The sequence below is a fragment of the Nanorana parkeri genome, unplaced genomic scaffold, assembly GCF_000935625.1.
Source record: "Nanorana parkeri isolate BGI_ZX_2015 unplaced genomic scaffold, ASM93562v1 scaffold1331, whole genome shotgun sequence".
Lineage (NCBI taxonomy): Eukaryota > Metazoa > Chordata > Amphibia > Anura > Dicroglossidae > Nanorana > Nanorana parkeri.
The window spans coordinates 31,596-51,359 of NW_017307599.1; the positions used below are offsets into that span (position 1 = coordinate 31,596).

Below are 19,764 nucleotides of genomic sequence, written 5' to 3' on the forward strand. Positions count from 1 at the left end.
AGGAACAAAACATAACATAACCCACAAATAAGTAACCGCAACCGAAAACTAGGAACAAACCACAGAATACCCTCACAGGGTATAACAGGGCATGGAAACCTTGGGAGCAGGGCAATAGGACTCATCAACATACGCAGGTAACAGGACTCGGGAACATAAACAGGTAACAGGACTCGGGATCATAAACAGGTAACAGGACTCGGGAACATCAACAGGTAACAGGACTCGGGAACATAAGCAGGCAACAGGACTCCGGAACATAAGCAGGTAACAGGACTCTGGAACATAAGTATGTAACAGGACTCTGGAACATAAGCATGTAACAGGACTCGGGAACATAAACAGGTAACAGGACTCGGAAACATAAACAGGCAACAGAACTCGGGAACATAAGCAGGCAACAGGACTCTGGAACAGAGGCAGGTAACAGGACTCGGGAACATAAGCAGGTAACAGGACTCAGGAACATAAGCAGGTAACAGGACTCAGGGACATAAGCAGGTAACATGACTCGGGAATATAAGCAGGTAACAAGACTCGGGAACATAAGCAGGTAACAGGACTCAGGAACATAAGCAGGTAACAGGACTCGGGAATATAAGCAGGTAACAGGACTCGGGAACATAAGCAGGTAACAGGACTCGGGAACATAAGCAGGTAACAGGACTCGGGAACATAAGCAGGTAACAGGACTCGGGAACATAAGCAGGTAACAGGACTCGGGAACATAAGCAGGTAACAGGACTCAGGAACATAAGCAGGTAACAGGACTCGGGAATATAAGCAGGTAACAGGACTCGGGAACATAAGCAGGTAACAGGACTCAGGAACATAAGCAGGTAACAGGACTCAGGGACATAAGCAGGTAACATGACTCGGGAATATAAGCAGGTAACAAGACTCGGGAACATAAGCAGGTAACAGGACTCAGGAACATAAGCAGGTAACAGGACTCGGGAACATAAGCAGGTAACAGGACTCGGGAACATAAGCAGGTTACAGGACTCAAGAATGAGGACTCAGGATTCACAGGAAACAATAACAGTATACTGAGCCATCGTCCTGACTGCAGGGAGGGTTTAAATACCCTCACAGGAAGCACCAGGTGATGGCTAAGTGCTGGCAGCTGGGAGACACCGGCAGGGGAGCACTGGAGCTGCAGGTTCCAGCACCACCCAATGGTAGTCTGGTACCTAACAGTTCCCGGCTGCCTGGAGACACCTGCAGGTGAGTACAGGAACTGCAGGGCTTAGCTCCAGCGCCACCTAGAGGCGCTGTGGATCCTAACAGGGAATGGCTTTTAATTCCTATATTTTCTATAAAGGACTTTTATTTTAGGACGTGGATGACAGATACTTAAATACCTATGAACTACTAAAGTATACCTCCAGTTTTACCTACTAACAGTTATACTTTAAATCTGATGAATAGCGAACAAGGCATGAGGTTCAATTTCTTTTATGTGTCCAAACTATCCCTATACACTAACAGCTAGTCTTAGATCACACAAAAAGTCCCCTGCGAAAAAAAAAGGCACAGCTAGAATGTATAAATATATATATATATATATATAGTGCAATGTAAATGGGTATAAATATATATAATTAGATTTGGAAGAAATGGAAGACAGGGCAAAGTGGTAGACCACATTACAATAAACAACTGAAGTTAGGCATTGTTTGATAAAGTGTAACAAGGAAAAAGAACATATTTTAAAGGCCAGCATACAGACAACCTTGGTTTTTTTTTTGGTTGTTGCTAATAATTACGATAAGGCAAAGGTGACTGATAATAACAGGAGTAGTCCATTTATTTGTGGCGGCATTAGTGGATTAAACTGACGTTTTATTGCTGCCTGACATTTAATATTGACATGTAACTATCAAATGCCAAAACCTCTGCTGGCCACAGAGGCTCTGGCATTTCACAGTTCAGTAGAAAGGGTCAGGATTAACATGAAGAGGGAGTGAGACTTAACCTGAACTTGGAAAGAAGCTGAGCATCTGTATGCAGCCTGTGCCTCGGATCCAGGTTCCTTCCAAGGCACCAGGGAACTGAAGTGTAGAGAAGCCAGTTCAGGTGCCAATACTTCTAAATTATAAACTTTGGTGGCCATGAAAGGTTTACTTTATGTGTCAAAATGTGCATTGTAGCATTTGGCTGGACCTGGGGTTTTAATGCTCAGTGTTCAATATACTAGTTTGGGATGTAGGGGTTAAAAATAAACAGGGGGTAAAAGTAACTCAAGTAGGAAGACGCTATGGGTCTGGAAAGCTGGCCAAATGTCCAGATTAAAGGTGCCCATACACCTTACGATTAAAAGCTCGTACGATCTGCCCATCTTGGACAGGCAGATCGTACTTGCGATCATCGAAAGCCCGCCCCGCTGAGGGGCGGGCTTCCGATGACCGCAATGCAGAACGGGCAGTGTGTGCGTGCGCACACCGGCCCGTTCCGCAGCAGTCGAACAAGCAGGCTAGAAACCCGCCGACAATTGTACGATTCTCGCCGGGTTTTCGAGCATGCTAGTTCGACAAAAGACGTGCGACCGTACAGTAAAAACGGTCGCACGTCTTCGTTCACACTTTTGGGCACCTTTAAAGTCTGTAAAAAATTAAAGTCTTTCTTTTATGAAGGTCAGGCAACTTATAGAAATCAGGTATAACTTCAGCTAGCTCCATTGGCAGATATTGGAACCAAGACTTTATTTTCACAAAATCAGACAAATTATTTTACATAGAGGTTCATTACTTTTATATCCTCAGTGCTAAAAGGAATATCATTCTGATTTGCTCAGATAAAGAGAAATAGATTCATTTTGCAATAATATATACCCAATGAGTATGTCCAGATGCAGGGTCCTGTCAACAGTATAAATTATTATTATTATTATTATTACATAGTATTTATATAGCGCCAACAGTTTGCGCAGCGCTTTACAATATAAGGAAGACATTACAGTTACAATACAATTCAAGACAAGATGGTAAGGAGGGCCCTGCCCTCTGAGGGCTTACAATCTAAAAGATAAATGATAAATTAGGGACTGCAGACAGATTAACTAATTTTCTTTCTACTACAAGACTAGATAAGGTTAAGAGGCTGATTGATGTCAGTAAAATAACTGCAGAGCTCTGTTGATTCATTCTGTTTAACCAGGCGCATATTAGAAAGAACAAAAATGGCACCATATTTCTATACCTCTCTGAAGAGTGTGAATGGGGAGGGGGCTGGATGTATTAGAATGTAAGACAGTCTACAGTAAGTACATTTTTATGTATTATCCCACATATAGATTTTTTATGTAAGAACAGTACATTTCTTTTAATTGTTTCAATATCGTAAGTAGCTGCTAAGATAATTTCTTGTGCCCCTACTGAAATTTATTGATTGCAGAGCAAACACAGCACGGGAAGTCATGTGAGTAAGGGCAGAGTAACACAAATAGCAGCATACATCCTATCCAAAACTCACACACCACACAGCACATACAATACCCAGAGTCCGAACCAAAACACACATCACAGAGGGCAAATATCATACTCAAAGCCCAAACCACACAGGGCAAACATCATACCCAGAACACACACCACACAGAACATACAATATCAAGAACACACACCACATAGGGCAAACATCATACCCAGAACACACACCACACAGAACATACAATATCCAGAACACACACCACATAGGGCAAACATCATACTCAGAACACACACCACACAGGGAAGGCATCATACCCAGAGCCCAAACCAGAACACACAGGGCAAATATCATACCCAGAACACATACCACACAGGGCAAACATCATACCCAGAACATACACCACACAGGGCAAACATCTGACCCAGAACATACACCACACAGGGCAAACATCTGACCCAGAACATACACCACACAGAGCAAACATCATACCCAGAACACACACCACAGAGGACAAACATCATACCCAGAACACACCCCACAGAGGACAAACATCATACCCAGATCATACACCACACAGGGCGAAAATCATACCCAGAACACACACCACACAGGGCAAACATTATACTCAGAGCATACACCACACAGGACACACATCATACCCAGAACATACACCACACAGGGCAAACGTTATACCCAGAATACACACACACATACAGAATACACATACAGGTGAAACTCGAAAAATTAGAATATCGTGCAAAAGTTCATTTATTTCACTAATGCAACTTAGCCGTCTACCAGGAGATTTTAGAGCACTTCATGCTTTCTTCCGCAGACGAGCTCTATGGGGATGCTGACTTCATTTTCCAGCAGGACTTGGCACTTGCCCACACTGCCAAAGATTTTCTGAGATTGTGGATCTGGGTTTTCATGAGCTGTAAGCCATAATCATCACAATTATGACAAATCACGGCTTGAACTATCTTGCTATGCATGTAATGAGTCTATCTCATATATTAGTTTCACCTTTTAAGTTGCATTAGTGAAATAAATGAACTTTTGCACGATATTCTAATTTTTCGAGTTTCACCTGTACATCTGAGCAGTGTATAGTAAACCTTTCAACTCAATATATACAGCATAGTGAAGCAGTGTGGAATATATAATTTACAGCACAGAGTATAAAGTGGATCATCTAGGTGTATTTCATGTATAATTAATGTAAAGTGCATTTTAAAATAATGTATAGTGAAGGTGAATTAAACAGGAAAGGTTTAATGCAGTTTATAAAAAGTGGCTAAAAAAAGTTTTACATCATGGAACTGTGACAAGGACAGGGTAATATTCAATGCACGAAAATTAAAAGCTTGATAGACATGGATTGGAAGTTAAGTATAGAAGGGTTATTCTATACTGAATTGGAGGGACAATGTAAAGGGTTAACTTTCAGTCACTGGGGACTGCACAATAAAGGTTAATGTACAAATTACATGGTTAAAGGAGAACTATGAGGTGAGTGCAGTTCATGAGCTGTAAGCCATAATCATCACAATTATGACACATCACGGCTTGAACTATCTTGCTTTGCATGTAATGAGTCTATCTCATATATTAGTTTCACCTTTTAAGTTGCATTAGTGAAATAAATGAACTTTTGCACGATATTCTAATTATTCGAGTTTCACCTGTACACCCATGAAGCAGTAAGAAGGGAAAGTACCCTACCAATTGCAGTGGTGTTTCGGGAAGTTGGTGCTGATGAAATATATCATCAAAGTCCAGAAAAGGAAATTAGACAATGAAAAGCTGAGCTTGTGAAGTCAGGTCTAATTTCAAACAGATGTTACCATCATTTTCCTAATGGGGACAGTCTGGAAATATAGACTGTTTGCTATTAGGTTTAGACTTTACCAGCTGTATAATCACCCAATTAAAAATGACAATGCATTCTGTAAGAAATAGTCTTTTTTTTTTTTAAGCTTCTGACTAACAAGGGGCTTTATGCCAAAACCTGCGCAAGTTTTCTGTCAACAGCCCATAGGAAATACATTACTCGTTTTTCATGTGGCTATGGGCAATATTTTGATAGCATAGTAATTACTGTCTATTTGCTCCATGCTGAATGTCCCCATTAAAATTATATACTACAAATTATGAATGAATGCTACCGAATACACTAAATAAAGTCTAAATAACTATACTACACTAAATAAACACGATCTTTGAATGAAAATGTAGCAGAAAAAAATAAACACCAACACGATCACCCAAGAATCTCTACACCCTCCTCAACCCTCAAAAGACTACGGCATGCTACAGGAGATGTTTAGAGACTGCTAACATGCTACAGGAGTTGTTGGACACTGGGTTTCAAGAGACAATTGTAGACTGGAGAGTACCAGAGTACTGGAAACCTCCAGCAGATGAGGGATAAACAATAATGGTGCTGAGTAAGACAGCTATTACTGAGCCCCCTAGTCACAACGAGCACTTAACCCTTGCAGTGCAGGGGTGGCCCCACTGCAAGAGTACTTTTTTAGTTTTCCCAGAGTTCTTCTTTAAGTCCTGTTATGCTTTGAAGCCAAAGTTCACTTGCACACCTCTAAATTCATGCTACCGTTTTTTCAAGGGCATGCCCATTTCCTTTCAATAAAGAATGATCAAGAAGAGATATTAAGTTATTTCCTGGCTAGGCAGATGAATCATTTTACATTTTTAGTATGAATATAATTTAGGAGAAAACTGTGACAATATAAATAGCAAATCTTATTAATAAACATGAATGAAAATAAAATCTTACACTGGACTTCGAAGTACATGGCTTGTGTATCTTGTCCAATGGTGTTACTAGCAATGCAGAAATACTCGCCGGCATCAGTATACTGGATGTCCTTAAGAGTGAGCGAGGACATCCTGATATGTCCTTGTACCACTATTCGTCCATCCAAAGTCTGCAAGGAGAAGAAATCTGTTAGCACAGCTATGCTATAAAAACATCAGGAATCGGCACAATATGCTAGAGTTAAAACTGCTACAAAATAATATAATGTATGCGAGAAACCAAAAGTTGATGTATGCAAGAACTACAGTCAGTCTCTGCATTTTCAGAGGTGGACTTGTCAATACACATTGTGGAAATGTTCTGCTGACAACCCAACATGCTATCATTTTAATGCATGCTGACACATGGGAATTGTCATTATGTGAATGAAGAGCATGTGGACTTTTTCAGCCTAAACAATTACCTAGAAATAATCAATATTTTTAAACAACTGATGTATAGCCTTTCTTTTGTGGGTTGCTCTTTTTGCCGCATTTAGACTTTGGAACAAAGAAAGCCATTTTCGAAAACGGGCAGTTCACCTATGGAAACTGAAACTATGGATTTGATTTGCTAAAGGCAAAAAGGCTGTTCACTTAAAGGAGAACTATGAAGTGAGTGAAAATAACTGATCCTCATAGTTCGAGCCGATGTGTGACAATGAAACTGTCAGACAGCGGCTCAATAGATTGGGAAGTGGGCAAACACATACCGTCACCCGCTCACTTCTCGATAATCTCCCTGCAGGGATTCCCCCCTCCCCACTCCCATCCTCCAGCGCTGAGTGGAGGAACGGACTGGGAGGGAGCGGGTGCAGCTGGCTCTGCCTCTAGATAGGCAGAGCCCGCTGTCACTCACGCAGCTGGGTCGATCTCGACAGTAATGTCGGGATCCATCCCGGCTGCGGCAGTCTTAGTATACCGCAAGATGTAGCTCTCGATATACTGAGCTTTGGGTCACGGGAAGAGGCTAGTATATTTCCTCCCGTGACCCTTAAGAGAACTATGGGGAAACACACTTACCCCATAGATCTCTTTTAAGGAATTTTCACTTTGCTAGGAAACTTTCCCTTAGCATAGTGATACTTTGCAAAGAATACCCAATACAAGGGGGAAAAAATCAGCATATTTGCTTGTACATTATTGGATGATTGAAGTCAGCAGAGCTTCGCCTCATTCACTAAACTAAGGGAAAATTTCCTTGCAAAGTGAACAGCCTATTTGCCTAAATCAACCCATGTATGCTTACTATGGAAGTAGGGCTTTTCACATTGTTGGACTTTTGCTTGACCATTGATAATTAGCTGCCCACTCTGAAAAATACCAACAGTATTAATCCCTTGCACTTTGTTCTGGTAAGCTCCCTGGTTTATAGATATCCACTCTGTAACAGAGGACTGATTATGCTACACATGAATATTGAGAATTGTTTGTGAATATGAGAACAAATAGGTTTCTCCATACCAAGAACCATTTGACATACAGGTGCTGTCATATTGACATAGACCAAAAAAAAGTCAACCGTTCATGCAATTGGATGTACATTGCTTTTAGAGTGAGGCTGTGTGCTCCTCATTTTGCTCAGGAGTGTATTTCAACTAAAGGTGATCTGAGTGCTATGTGGCCATGCACTGATGAATATTCTATTCTTATATTACATATCTTGGTAAAAGCTAGACAATTTGGGCAAATACATTAAAGGATTAGGTCACCTTTCTGTACATTTTCCAAAAATCCCTCATGCTTTCCATCATCCCCAGTATATTGCAAAGCACTGTTCAGATGTTTAAAAAAAAAAGCTACCCCTTTCCCATTTCATACCTGTAGGTCATGCATGGAATGTCTGCAAAAACGTCTAGGTGATCCACCCCCATTCAACAGTGTAAACCACACCCACTTTCTGAATCTATAGAGGGGGGAGTTAAATGGACAAATGTGGGAGTATGTATTTCCCTAGAAGTGATGATGGGTGCATAGCACATTTGACAAGAGTAAATAATCATTTAGACCTAACCCCCCCAAAAAAGACATTAGAATGGGAGGAAAGAACACTTATTCTCCAAAGCAACATAGTTGTGGCTTATTAAATACATGAAGGGTTGGCTAGACTTACATAAAACAGGGAGGAGGCAAACTGGACTGAAATGTAAGCCAGCTGTTATGTAGCTCGCAAAGAAATAAGCAGCTGGTGTATTTGAAAACAAACACAGTAAGGTAAAAATGTAGAGGTGTTTATCTGAACTGTGTTTGTATGCTGCAACTGATAATCATTATGTTCTAATGCCATGCAGGGCAATATCTGCTTTTACAGACCAACTACTTTTATAGTTCATTACTGCAGTTCATTAGAACGCAAGGCCACAAAGGGAGAGGGCACATATGATAGATGTCCTGTCTAATTAAAACAAAGAAAGGTACAATGTACTTCTGCCTGGTCTGCCTTTTTCTTCTCTGTAACATACTTCAATTACAGTCTACTTGCACCATAAAGGTGCTATCAACAGGCAAATGACTGTAAACAGTTTGGCAATTTAATCTAATTATATATCAAACTAATGTGCTGTAACCATTCTGAAATAGAAAGTGATTGCAAATTACATTTTTATGGGCACCTAAATTGGGGAGTAATTGACAGTCATATGTTCTGTTTCCTTTAGGCCTTCCCTGTCCTTAAAGCAGGTAATTTTAACAAAATCTTGCTGAAGGCACATTAGAGTGCTGCATTACACACTGCACTTTTTTTCAATTAAAAAATGCCTCAAATGATATAGAAAACTAGGATCTCTTGCATGGTTGGTGTCCATCTTCCTGCAGCTGCAATTGAACATAGTGGTTCTATAGCATCTGTTGTATTTCAATGGTTGGATCTTAGTCCACCAAGTAATATAACTCTTGCAATATACTGTTGTTTAAAAGGGGCTGTGACAGATGAAGACTCCCACATGACAACCATGTAATTTCATTTCACATTAGATATATACTGTATAGTGTCTAACAGAGGGCTTCATGTGTAATGGTGGAAGCCAAAATATCTGTGTTGACCACAGCAACCACAGTCTGCCTGTCTATCTCTTCTCTAATACAATACATGTGGACTAAAATGTAATCGATTGTTATGGGCAGCATATCCACATTCTATATTTTTCTATATATTTTTTACTAATAAACAGAAATACATCCTTAGCAGTTGTGGAAAAGCAAACTAATGTAGACTGATCTGTGATTGCTTGTCATACATTTACCACATACGATTTCTATTTGCGCTTTAACTAACCAAAGCCTAAAGGTACCCTCAGATGAATAGACGTCTCACTAAGATAGATAGGTGGGAACATATTTTTCTATCCTAAAATATGTCACATGCACTCCAAGACTGAATTCTAATCATGCTGACTAGAAACACTGATATATTGGCAGTCCTTTCTTTTGCTCCATTGCACAGAAAATGATCATGTCCACTGACAGATCGATTTTCCAACATGTTGGGTAAAATCCCTGTGCAATAATGAGCACCCATGACTACTAGAGGCTCTTATTATTTCTTGCAAGGAATTTAGAAATGGTTCAGAAATCACAAAATGCTTGAGGCTCGGAGTATGAGTTGTAATTACCAGGGCACCTTAAGTGCCATTTAGATAAACTGCAACTACAGCCACATTTAAGTTAAAACTGATGTCACATGGGCATGGCTTACAACAGAACTATCCCTTGCTCTGCTGTAAATAATACAATTTTTCAGATGATATGAGACATATTTGAACAGTTCTAACTGACCATCAAAACCACAACAAGTGTGGATATCTTTGAGGTAAAATAATTGCAATTCTGCTACAAAATGTGATTCAAGTTTCCACTCCTAATTATAATTCCCTTTCTTGTAATAACCTTTGATTGTGAAAATGCATTATGTCAATTATGCTTTCACTTATATAATTCTAAGAAAGAAAATGCATTCTGGAAACAAGGTCAGAGCTGGATCCCCCCTCCCTAGGAACAAAGTATAGGACACTTAGCTACCCCCCTTCTTTTGTTACCACTCTTAAAATGAAGTGTAGGTGAACAATAAGAAATGGCCTAAGAAGCTCATTGTAGTCAGTACAATATGGATTCAAGGCATTTATAAAAGTAAAAATAATAATGTGCCTGTTTGAAGCTTCAGACATCGGTACCCCTTCCACCAAATGCACATATCTTTTGTTCTTCAGTCCCCCAACCTCAAAGTAAAGTAATTTGTCTGATTCTTCTATTCATGAATAATTTCCTGCACCAGTCCTTCAATATTCAGGATGTGCTAATGAAACTAGGACTTGTATTAAAGTGACTCAGAAATTAGGCCATCTTAGCTATAGACTAAGAATAGAACTTCTATCTTTATAAATAAAATGGCATCCTAAATGTGAATACCATTTTTAAAATGACTTTGTAGGAGACAAGTCATTTATACAGGAAACCTGTACTGAAATAAATTTACGGAGGTTGCCATATTTGACAACCATCTAAAAATGTTAATCTTTCTGGGATCTCTATGTACAGTACCTCTAATCTGTATATCCAATCCAGATCAGTGACTCAGAGTATTGAAGTTATTAGACTGTCATAGCTGCAAAGCATCTAGGAGAGGTCAACAATGACACTGTTTTTCTCAGTACGGGTTTCCTTCAATAGACACCTGCCACCAATCCAGGTGAAAAACAGAACTAAAGGTACATATAAAAACACTCTTTACTTAAAGAGAACTATGGGGTAAGTGTGTTTCCCCATTGTTCTCCTAAGGGTCATGGGAGCACATAAACTAGCGTCTTCCCGTGATCTAAAGCTCAGTATACCGCGAGCTACAGCTCGCGGTATACTGAGACCACCGCAGCTGGGATGGATCCCAACATTACTGTCGAGATCGACCCAGCTGCGTGAGTGACAGCGGGCTCTGCCTATCTAGAGGCAGAGCCAGCTGCACCCGCTCCCTCCCTGTCCCTTCCGCCAGTCAGCACTGGAGGAGCGGGGAGGGGGGGAATCCCTACAGGGAGCCGTGAGTGACAGTCACAGCTCTCTTCAGGGACATGATTGAGAAGTGAGCGAGCAACAGTATGTGTTTGCTCACTTCCCGATATATTTAGCCGACGTGTGACAGTTTCATTGGCACACGTCGGCTCGAACTATGAGGTTGAGTGAAAATTACTCACCTCATAGTTCTCCTTTAAGCTATGCATACTGGTACCTGAAATATTTATTTTCATTAACATCTCCTAATCCTCTGTTCATCAGAAATCAGGATCAGAATGGGAATGTCAAAACCATTAGCTAGCTGAACTCAAGTCTGAGCACTCCAGGTACACAAGTATGACACAGAAAACTGCCGGGCTTTAGAGTTTGAAAAGCTTTATTATTTACTTTTTAAGAAGAAAGTGTTTTGTATTGCAGTACCAAAGCTGTAGTACTTTATAATCTCTTAAGGCCTGGTTCACACCTGTACGTTTTGTAGCGCGTTCAACGCTCTACGAACGCTCTACAAAACGCTCAAACATGAAAATCCCATTGTTTTCTATGGGTATGGTTCACACCTTGCCGTATTTCAGCCCGTCTGAACACGCTACAAAATGGCCTACGCCTGAAGGGGTACATGAGCTTCTTTGCAGCGTTTTTGTAGCGCGTTTCCATTGGGATACAGCCAAGTAGCCCTCGAAATCGCGGTAAAAACGTGTGTCACTAAACGCGCATATTCGATACGCCTAGGTGTGAACAGAGCCTAAAACAACAAGCATGTATCACTCTATGTAGTGTTCAGTTTCTCATCCCTTTTTTATCTGTTTTGATCACAACCTTTGATACTCTAGGGAACCAATAGGCTACTGCGGCTGTGACGTTGCCTAATTTTCTGACTCTCTTGCTAAATATTGCAGTTATTAATCTATGCAGATGTGTTAGAATGACAATATAGGCAGCAGATGCCCTAGCACCATAGTCGGTCATCACCAACCACAGTACTGGAGGTGCTACTATATAACAAATGCTCTACCTTTACACAATTCTTCTTACAATGAGACCACTCAAGCGTCTATATCATTTCAAACTACAGTAAATTGCATTGCCGTAAATAATACATCTAATGGCATTACATGAGGTTTTGTTAGAATAGAATATGACTACATGGAAATTGCTGTTATTTTGATATTAAAGGTTAATGTCTAACATGGGATGAAACAAGCTGGGTTGGTGCAAGTTTAGTTAGATACTAAAATAAAAAGTTTACCGTTTACATAAATGTGCTGCTAACTGTAACAATGCTTGCTGACATATAAACATATATATATATATTTTTTTTTAAATGTTACTTTAATAAACTTCTGGAGACCTATACTTAGGTCTCATTAGGTCCATTAAGTAAAGTATAGTTGTACTTCAAAAACTACAACCAATTTCAGGCAATTTGAGAAACTTTGAACCAACTTTCACAAGCGTAAACTACTGAACAAATAAAACAAAAACTACCAGCAACATAGTAGATAATTTTATGGTATCAATAAAAACTGCTGACCGTATGTTCTATTTATCTGTTTGGTAATTTTTGCAGTCAAAAGCTGATTGAACGAGACTACAATTTCCCAAAAATAGACATTTTTGGTCCAGGTGCAGGATCATGGGCTGCCCTTAGTTTATATAGTGGGTAATTTTATGTAAACTGGTTATAGTTTTACAAGAAAAAAATGAATTTTATGCAACTGACTTAATTTAAGTCAGTTGCATAAAAAGAAACTGTTAGCTATTTGATGTGGGAAAACAACAACGACCATACAAACAGAATATAAGGAATAATGGACATTTCAATAATTCAGAGAGTCTAGTAAAAATCATAGTGAGTAGCATGAGTTATGGATGCTGAACAAACCTATTTAAAAAATCATAGACCCTATAAATGCAATGGTATTGTTTATGTGTGCCGCATGACAACTGGCCCAGGATTTTATGGGGGCAATCTATTAATAAAAGCATCTATATTCATAATAAAAACTGTTAACAACTGCTGACTGAGAAAGGATATGCCAAGCTTGCCAAAAAAGAGGAGCAAATAACTAGTAATCCACTCTTACATCAATTCAGCCAATCAGATCCTGTGATTTATTCTGTGAGTGTGTTTTTTTTTTTTAGCATGTCATTTTTATTGAAAAGTATTTTTTCTACATACATACAGATCATGCAATAAGAGATGAAACAGTGCAACAAATGGATGTTAACCAACATGAATGAACAATCAAACGTAAATCTACGTCACAATCAATCCATATAACCCTCAGGGGGTGGGGGCACAGGTGAAATGGAATAGGGCCCAAAAGGAACATAGTACATATATACCTTGAACATAGCAGGGAAAGAGAAAAAGAAAATAGTTACAATAAGGAAATAGAGACATGGATACCAGTAACTTATAGCACGTAGAAACCATGGGGACGGACTCAGGCTTGGTCTTTGGCTTATATAGATAACACTGAACCGACAGGAATCGACCGAGAGACGTCATGAACAGGCAGATTATAGGACATCTAATGCGCCAAGCGATCCATCGAGCTTTGAGGTGAGATACCACTTAGTGAACTGAAATTTTGTCATAATCTCTTTCAATCGGTCTGGAGGAAGTTCAGTATTTCATCAACTTTTTCTATCATTGCGTGCAGTTGTTTGGTGACTGTGGTATAGGATCGGTGTGCTTCTGCAGCGTCATCTTCTAGATCGCCCACCCTCTGTTCCACAGCCTGCAATCTCTGCGTCTGTGCCTCAAGTGTGGCAGTAATCTTGCCCATATGAGTGTGCAGGGTGTCAGCTATTATAGCAGAGATATCAGCCTTCAGGTGTTGCGATACTGCAGAGGCCAAGGCTGAGTAGTCAATGGGGGAGAGAGGGAGAGCGGATGGCAGCGTCTCACTCACCATGTCTCCACGAGGAGATTCTTGTTGCATCGCCTCGGACGCCATATTGGGGTTGGCAGGCTCGTCGGCCTCGGTTTCCAGGAGGGCGTTCTACATATCTATCCATTGCGGGCAGGTGTTCCGGGGCTCGAGCGGCCGGAATTGCGGTCACGATGCGGCAAGGGTGTCAGTTGTTGGAGCTGTGACGGGACGAGGGACGGAGGAGCGCCGTTACAGCATCGGGCGCCGGAACCGGAAGTCTGTGAGTGTGTTTTAATAAACCCTCAATTTGTTTTAAAATGTTTGCTCTAATTTAAAAAAAGGGTGTGTTCCCTTGACTCAAGTGATACAAACTTGGCTTCCCAAGCTGAATGCCAACAGTCGCTGTCAGTGAGCATGTGGCACTTCTGTTTACAACTATAACAGTTTGGATATTTCCCATTTGCTCAGGGCAATTGCTCAGCTGGCCTGCTCCTTTCCCCAAAATAACAGTGTTCAGGCCTAAGGAGCCAATGATCACTCTTCTGCATTGTGGGAGAAAGAAGAGGAGGGTGAATGTACTCTCATACCCAGCAACACTGGGTATTTCCAAGCACTCCTAAGGTCAAACAAAGCAGTGGGGGAGCGTGGTCAAGGTGAATATGACTGGGTGAGGGGAAGACTTCCAAGATCACCTGTCATTCTGTCCTGAAGAAGCAAACTGACAGATTCTCAATGAACTGAGCTGTGGCAACTACAGGTCTTTACTTGTGGTTTACAGTGCAGACATGTGAATGAAGGTTAAAGCCTTCACTGGAGAATTTCAAATTACATTAAATAAATTGCTAACTAAGCTACTCTTCCTGTTAATTGTCGGCCTTATGACACAAGCACAGAGAAAAAGTAGGGCCCACAGTTCAGTAACTTCTCTGTGTACAATTTCCATTTAATAACAGCTAAGGTAATATAATACATAATAAATAACAATATCAATTGAAGCTATCATTTCAACAAAATGTCAGTTTATTTATTTATTTTTAAAGGCTGTGCACCAACCCTTTGATGTCAAATCTTCTCCCAGTGTTGAAACAAAGAGCTGTGGCCAGTCTTAGTAAGTTAGAGCTAGGCAATAGCCCTTTTTCTTGTAAGTTTGTGATAACAGTGAAGACCTACCGCAAAATATGTTTTAGGTGGAGTAGCTCTTTTATGCATTTAAATAAATACTGCTGTAACTTTAGGTGTTCACCAGATGTAGGTCAGATGACCCAATTCTGCAATGATGTTGTGTTGGCATTGACACTGCAAACTATATTTTCATTTGTTTATGCTGGTATGAAATGCTATTTGTATTTAAACCCCCAGCAATAATTAAATGTATTAGCCTAATATTAATGCGACATTAAATAACTGATTAAAAAAACCTGCAGAGTATTTATCGAAAATCAAGAAGACCAACCACCGAAAAAGACATTCATGAGTGTATAACATTTCTGTCAAATGCTTCTCAAAATATCATCAAATATCTCATATCATCATTACCAAGCTCATATATTTATTTGCATACCTATTTTGTGATGACTTCAACTAGCTCACTCTAGCCAAAAATACCCCTAATTAGAAAAGGTTAGAGAATCTTTTGCAGCCTGATCCAGTTACTAAGCCAAACCACCACCAGCATAGAAACGTGGTAATTCACTACCTTAGACTTCATGACAACAAAAAAATATTGTGAATGTAAATATTAGGTATTTCAAGAAGTAAGAATAATGATAAAAAAGCTAAATATTGATGTATTCCCCTTAACTGAAAACAAACTATCAACAAATAATTGACTTCTCAGACGTGATCACAGTATATAGTCTGTTAGAAATTATAAGCTATTCACTAAGCTTCAACATCAATGCAATTCATGAACAGGATGAATTTGAGTTACAGTGCGCTCCATTCAATAAAAGCTGAACTGAATGAATCTTAATTAGAAACTAATTACAAGGCTAAATCCCATTGTATAGGTACTCAAAAAACATAGCTATTAGACAAGTTGATTATATATGAGAACTTACAGACCTCTGTTTAAACCGCCTTTAAACCAGTTTTAATCAGCTGACATAATGGGTTAGATTTTCCAACAAATAATTATTTGTCCTATTGAGATAACATAGGTGCCATGTGCGTCTGATGCCAGCCTTTGTTTAAAAATCAATGTCCTATGCTATATAAAGATACATAAGATAAGTACTAGAAAGATTACTGACTGCTTTCAAATATATAAAGCCAGTTCTAAGTAATTATAAAATGAGTTAATTGAGTTGAGTAATATAGAGAGTGCAGAACACTTAAAAAAAAGACTTTACTCAGCACTACCCAGTCTTCTCAGTTGAGAGACCTTAAATGCTACAAAGAATGTTTTATGTTGTTAGTGCTTTCAGGATACATAGACAGATATAATATACCTGTTTAGGCATAAAACCTATGTTTGTACTGAATGCTGTGTACTATTAGTTGATAATAGTGGTGTACCTATGTCCTTGAGAAATTGTAAAAGAATAATTTGAAACCAGAACACGCTATAATCCGAATACTGTACAATTCCTGCGCCTTTATACCTGTGTAGTAAAAGTGCAATTCCTGATGCCTTTGCAATGAAACTTTTTCTAATTTTTCTTCCTGCATCACCATTCACATTTAAACTTCCATGGCAGGTTTGCATCTGATTAGTGACTGCGACAAAATTGGCTTTTTAAACAACAGGCTTACTGTACACTGAGTGCCCAGATTATTATGAGCAGCCCATCAGTACTTTGTTGGGCCATGAGATGACTCCACGAGATTACTTCGTTGGGCCGCCTCTTGACTCCACGAGATGTTGAAAGGTGATGCGAGGAATCTGACACTGCACTGTTGCCCTTCTGTTGTCTTGTACCAGTCTTGATACTCTCCGTTCTGCCCTAACATTGACTAGTCGCTGACGACCACAATTCGCACGTTCAGACCCAGATTTTCGGCTGACAGTCCAGTCTTTAAACACTTTAACAGCAGCTGCTCTTGAACATTTAACAAATTCTGCTGATACTCGCTCCATGGCTCGCGCCAATAATCATCCCACGTTCAAAGGCTGTTAAATTGCGTTGTTTACCCATATCTTCAGAAATAAATCAATTCTACTGTCGTGGTAAACAACCTGATTCCCTATTTATAATGGTCTGGTCCTCTAGCAACTTCAGCATGAAATTATAGCTAATTATAGCCAATTTGCCTACAAACGTCAGGTGGTCATAATAATCAGTGTATTATGAGAGTGTATATGAGAGATAACAAGAAAACTTTCAGTATGACCAGCATGTGTGTCCCATGATCAACAGAGAAGAGGGAGTGGAAGAGACTGGTCCACAACAACATTGCCAGAAGGAAAAACAGAACTGCTGAGCTAGGAATCTTAGGGTTTAATCTTCAATTTTGACTGGAACGTACTTTTAAGCAACTATATACTTCCGACAAAGTGTGGAGGATCTCTTCAGGAGTCTTCATCAAAATATAAAGGCAACTGACAATAGCTCTTCTTTAAAACGTTTCTCAGCCTCTAACAACTGTGCTATGCATGAAGGTAGATCTAGGGTTTAAATCAGGGCTCCACTGCAAAGTGGAAGACCTCATTCTGGGTGATGCTACTCTTAAAGACCCTATCAACACACTATTTATTTAAACGAGCATATTCTCATAATCTCATAGTATCCCTAAGCAGCTACATAAAAAGTTATATAGAAACGTAAGGGGAGAGGCAGGGGACCTTGGCAACCACAGAAAATATTTAGACACTCCAAGTATAAGAGAGGTCTATAGAGAGGAGAGAGGGGTCTTTGCTAGGGCATCGACTAGTCAAATTTTCTAGCAAGTTCAAAGGTATATTGCAAGTGAATACAAAATAATTAATGGAAACAAAAAATAATGCAAGTAAGAATTAAAAAAAAACCTGTTTTTTTTTTGTACTTCACCTGAATATTTTAAGCTAATGACAGAATCTCTTTCAAGTTAGCAAAATGAGTTACCTCTAAGCAGTACATCTAAGGCCCCCTTTGATTGTTTGCTGAGATGGCAGAACAAAATTGAAATGTATCACCATGGCTGTAGCAATAATTACATACAGTATACTGTGTAACATGTATAAGCTATTCCTAAACCCCAACATCATTATACATTAGTAATACCAAAGAGACTATACAATTCTGGGCAAATACAGTGTATGCTGTAAGCAAATCTAACACTTCCAGGTATCACCCATTCCTTACAAACAATGCAATAACCTAGAGCAAGAAGGTAAATATTAATTTATAGGGATTCTGCCATGTTAGTTCAGGGCTGGTGAGAGATGACAGCTACCGTGTTTCCCCGAAAATAAGACACTGTCTTATATTTTTTTTTGGCTCAAAAAAACACACTAGGTCTTATTTTCGGGGTAGGTCTTATTTTTTTTTTCATTCTAAAAACAATCCGAAGTTAATGCAAATCCAAATAAAATAATCCAAAATGGCAAAGTTAAGAATAGGGTGATCTGGGCAATCAGGGGTGTTGTACCTTTCCAAGAGCAATTTAGTAACCAATCACTGGCCAGAATGAGCGAAGTGCGCTTTCACTATTGATTCCTCACAGGCAGAGTGCATTTGGTATCACTCCGCCTGTGACAGGAGCCGGCGCTATAGAGGAAGAATTGGCTTATGTGGCTCTGCTCCCTCCGGTGCCGCCTTGCTTCCTCTAGCGCTGGCTTTGTTGGCACCACTGATTCTCTCCTGCCTCTCCCGTGGCTCTTCAAGTTCCCCCTTATGCCACCATCGGCCCTGGAAATGGTCACAACTAGGTCTTATTTTTGGGGTAGGTCTTATATTTTAGCAATTCCCAAAAACAGTACCAGGTCTTATTTTCGGGGTAGGTCTTATTTTCAGGGAAACAGGGTATATAAGGAGAACTGCAAGCAACACAGTATCCTAGTTCTGAGGGCAGAGATATGACTCATGCTAAATCTGAACTGCTTCACTGCCCCGAGACTAGTATGCAGACTAGGATAGACAAAACCAGATTGCAGAGGAGGATACTGACATTATTATAGTGACTGTATTAGATAACTTTTTAAATTTCCATTTTACCTGGATAGGAGATATTCTTGTAGTAAAATAAAGGGAAAAAATCTAATTTTAATTTATGGATTGATTTTTTTAAATGAAAACCTACACCTAAAGTAATGCTGATGTATCTGTATTTTCTTAACTTGTTATACCAACCAAGCTTGTTTATATGTTTCAGAATACAACTACGGATATTCTATATCTATCTTCTTGTAGCTATCAACATGGGTTTAGTTAAGCAATGTGGTTCTGGAATAGCTCTAAGGGTTAGGTATCTCTTTCTCCGAGTACAGCATTTCACATCTAATTAGTTGTATACCTCTTTTTTGTGGGGCCGTGTCCACGAAGCCTGGAGAGAACAGATATAAAAACACAACAAACACAGAAAGCAATAAAACATTTTTATGGTTATTGTATGTGTCGAGTTATGCCACAGTAGACTGAGCGTGCAATGCATGCATTCATGTGAATGACTGAGTTTCTGCAACCTGGTGCTCTCTGGCTGAACATCAACTACAAGC

The 19,764-nt window shown here is 39.6% G+C and overlaps 1 protein-coding gene across 1 annotated transcript in view; it reads right to left on the minus strand.

Moving 5' to 3' along the window:
- LOC108797755 (neural cell adhesion molecule 1-A-like) overlaps positions 1 to 19,764 on the minus strand; it is a gene marked incomplete at its 3' end in the record, with an annotated part of 224,423 nt that overhangs the window by 4,907 nt on the left and 199,752 nt on the right. Inside the window, exons 9-10 of the mRNA XM_018569409.1 lie at positions 19,563 to 19,592; positions 6,230 to 6,380 (exon numbers count right to left, since the gene is read on the minus strand). Of these exons, the coding sequence (XP_018424911.1) occupies positions 6,230 to 6,380; positions 19,563 to 19,592 (181 nt within the window). The remainder of the gene's footprint in view (positions 1 to 6,229; positions 6,381 to 19,562; positions 19,593 to 19,764) is intronic.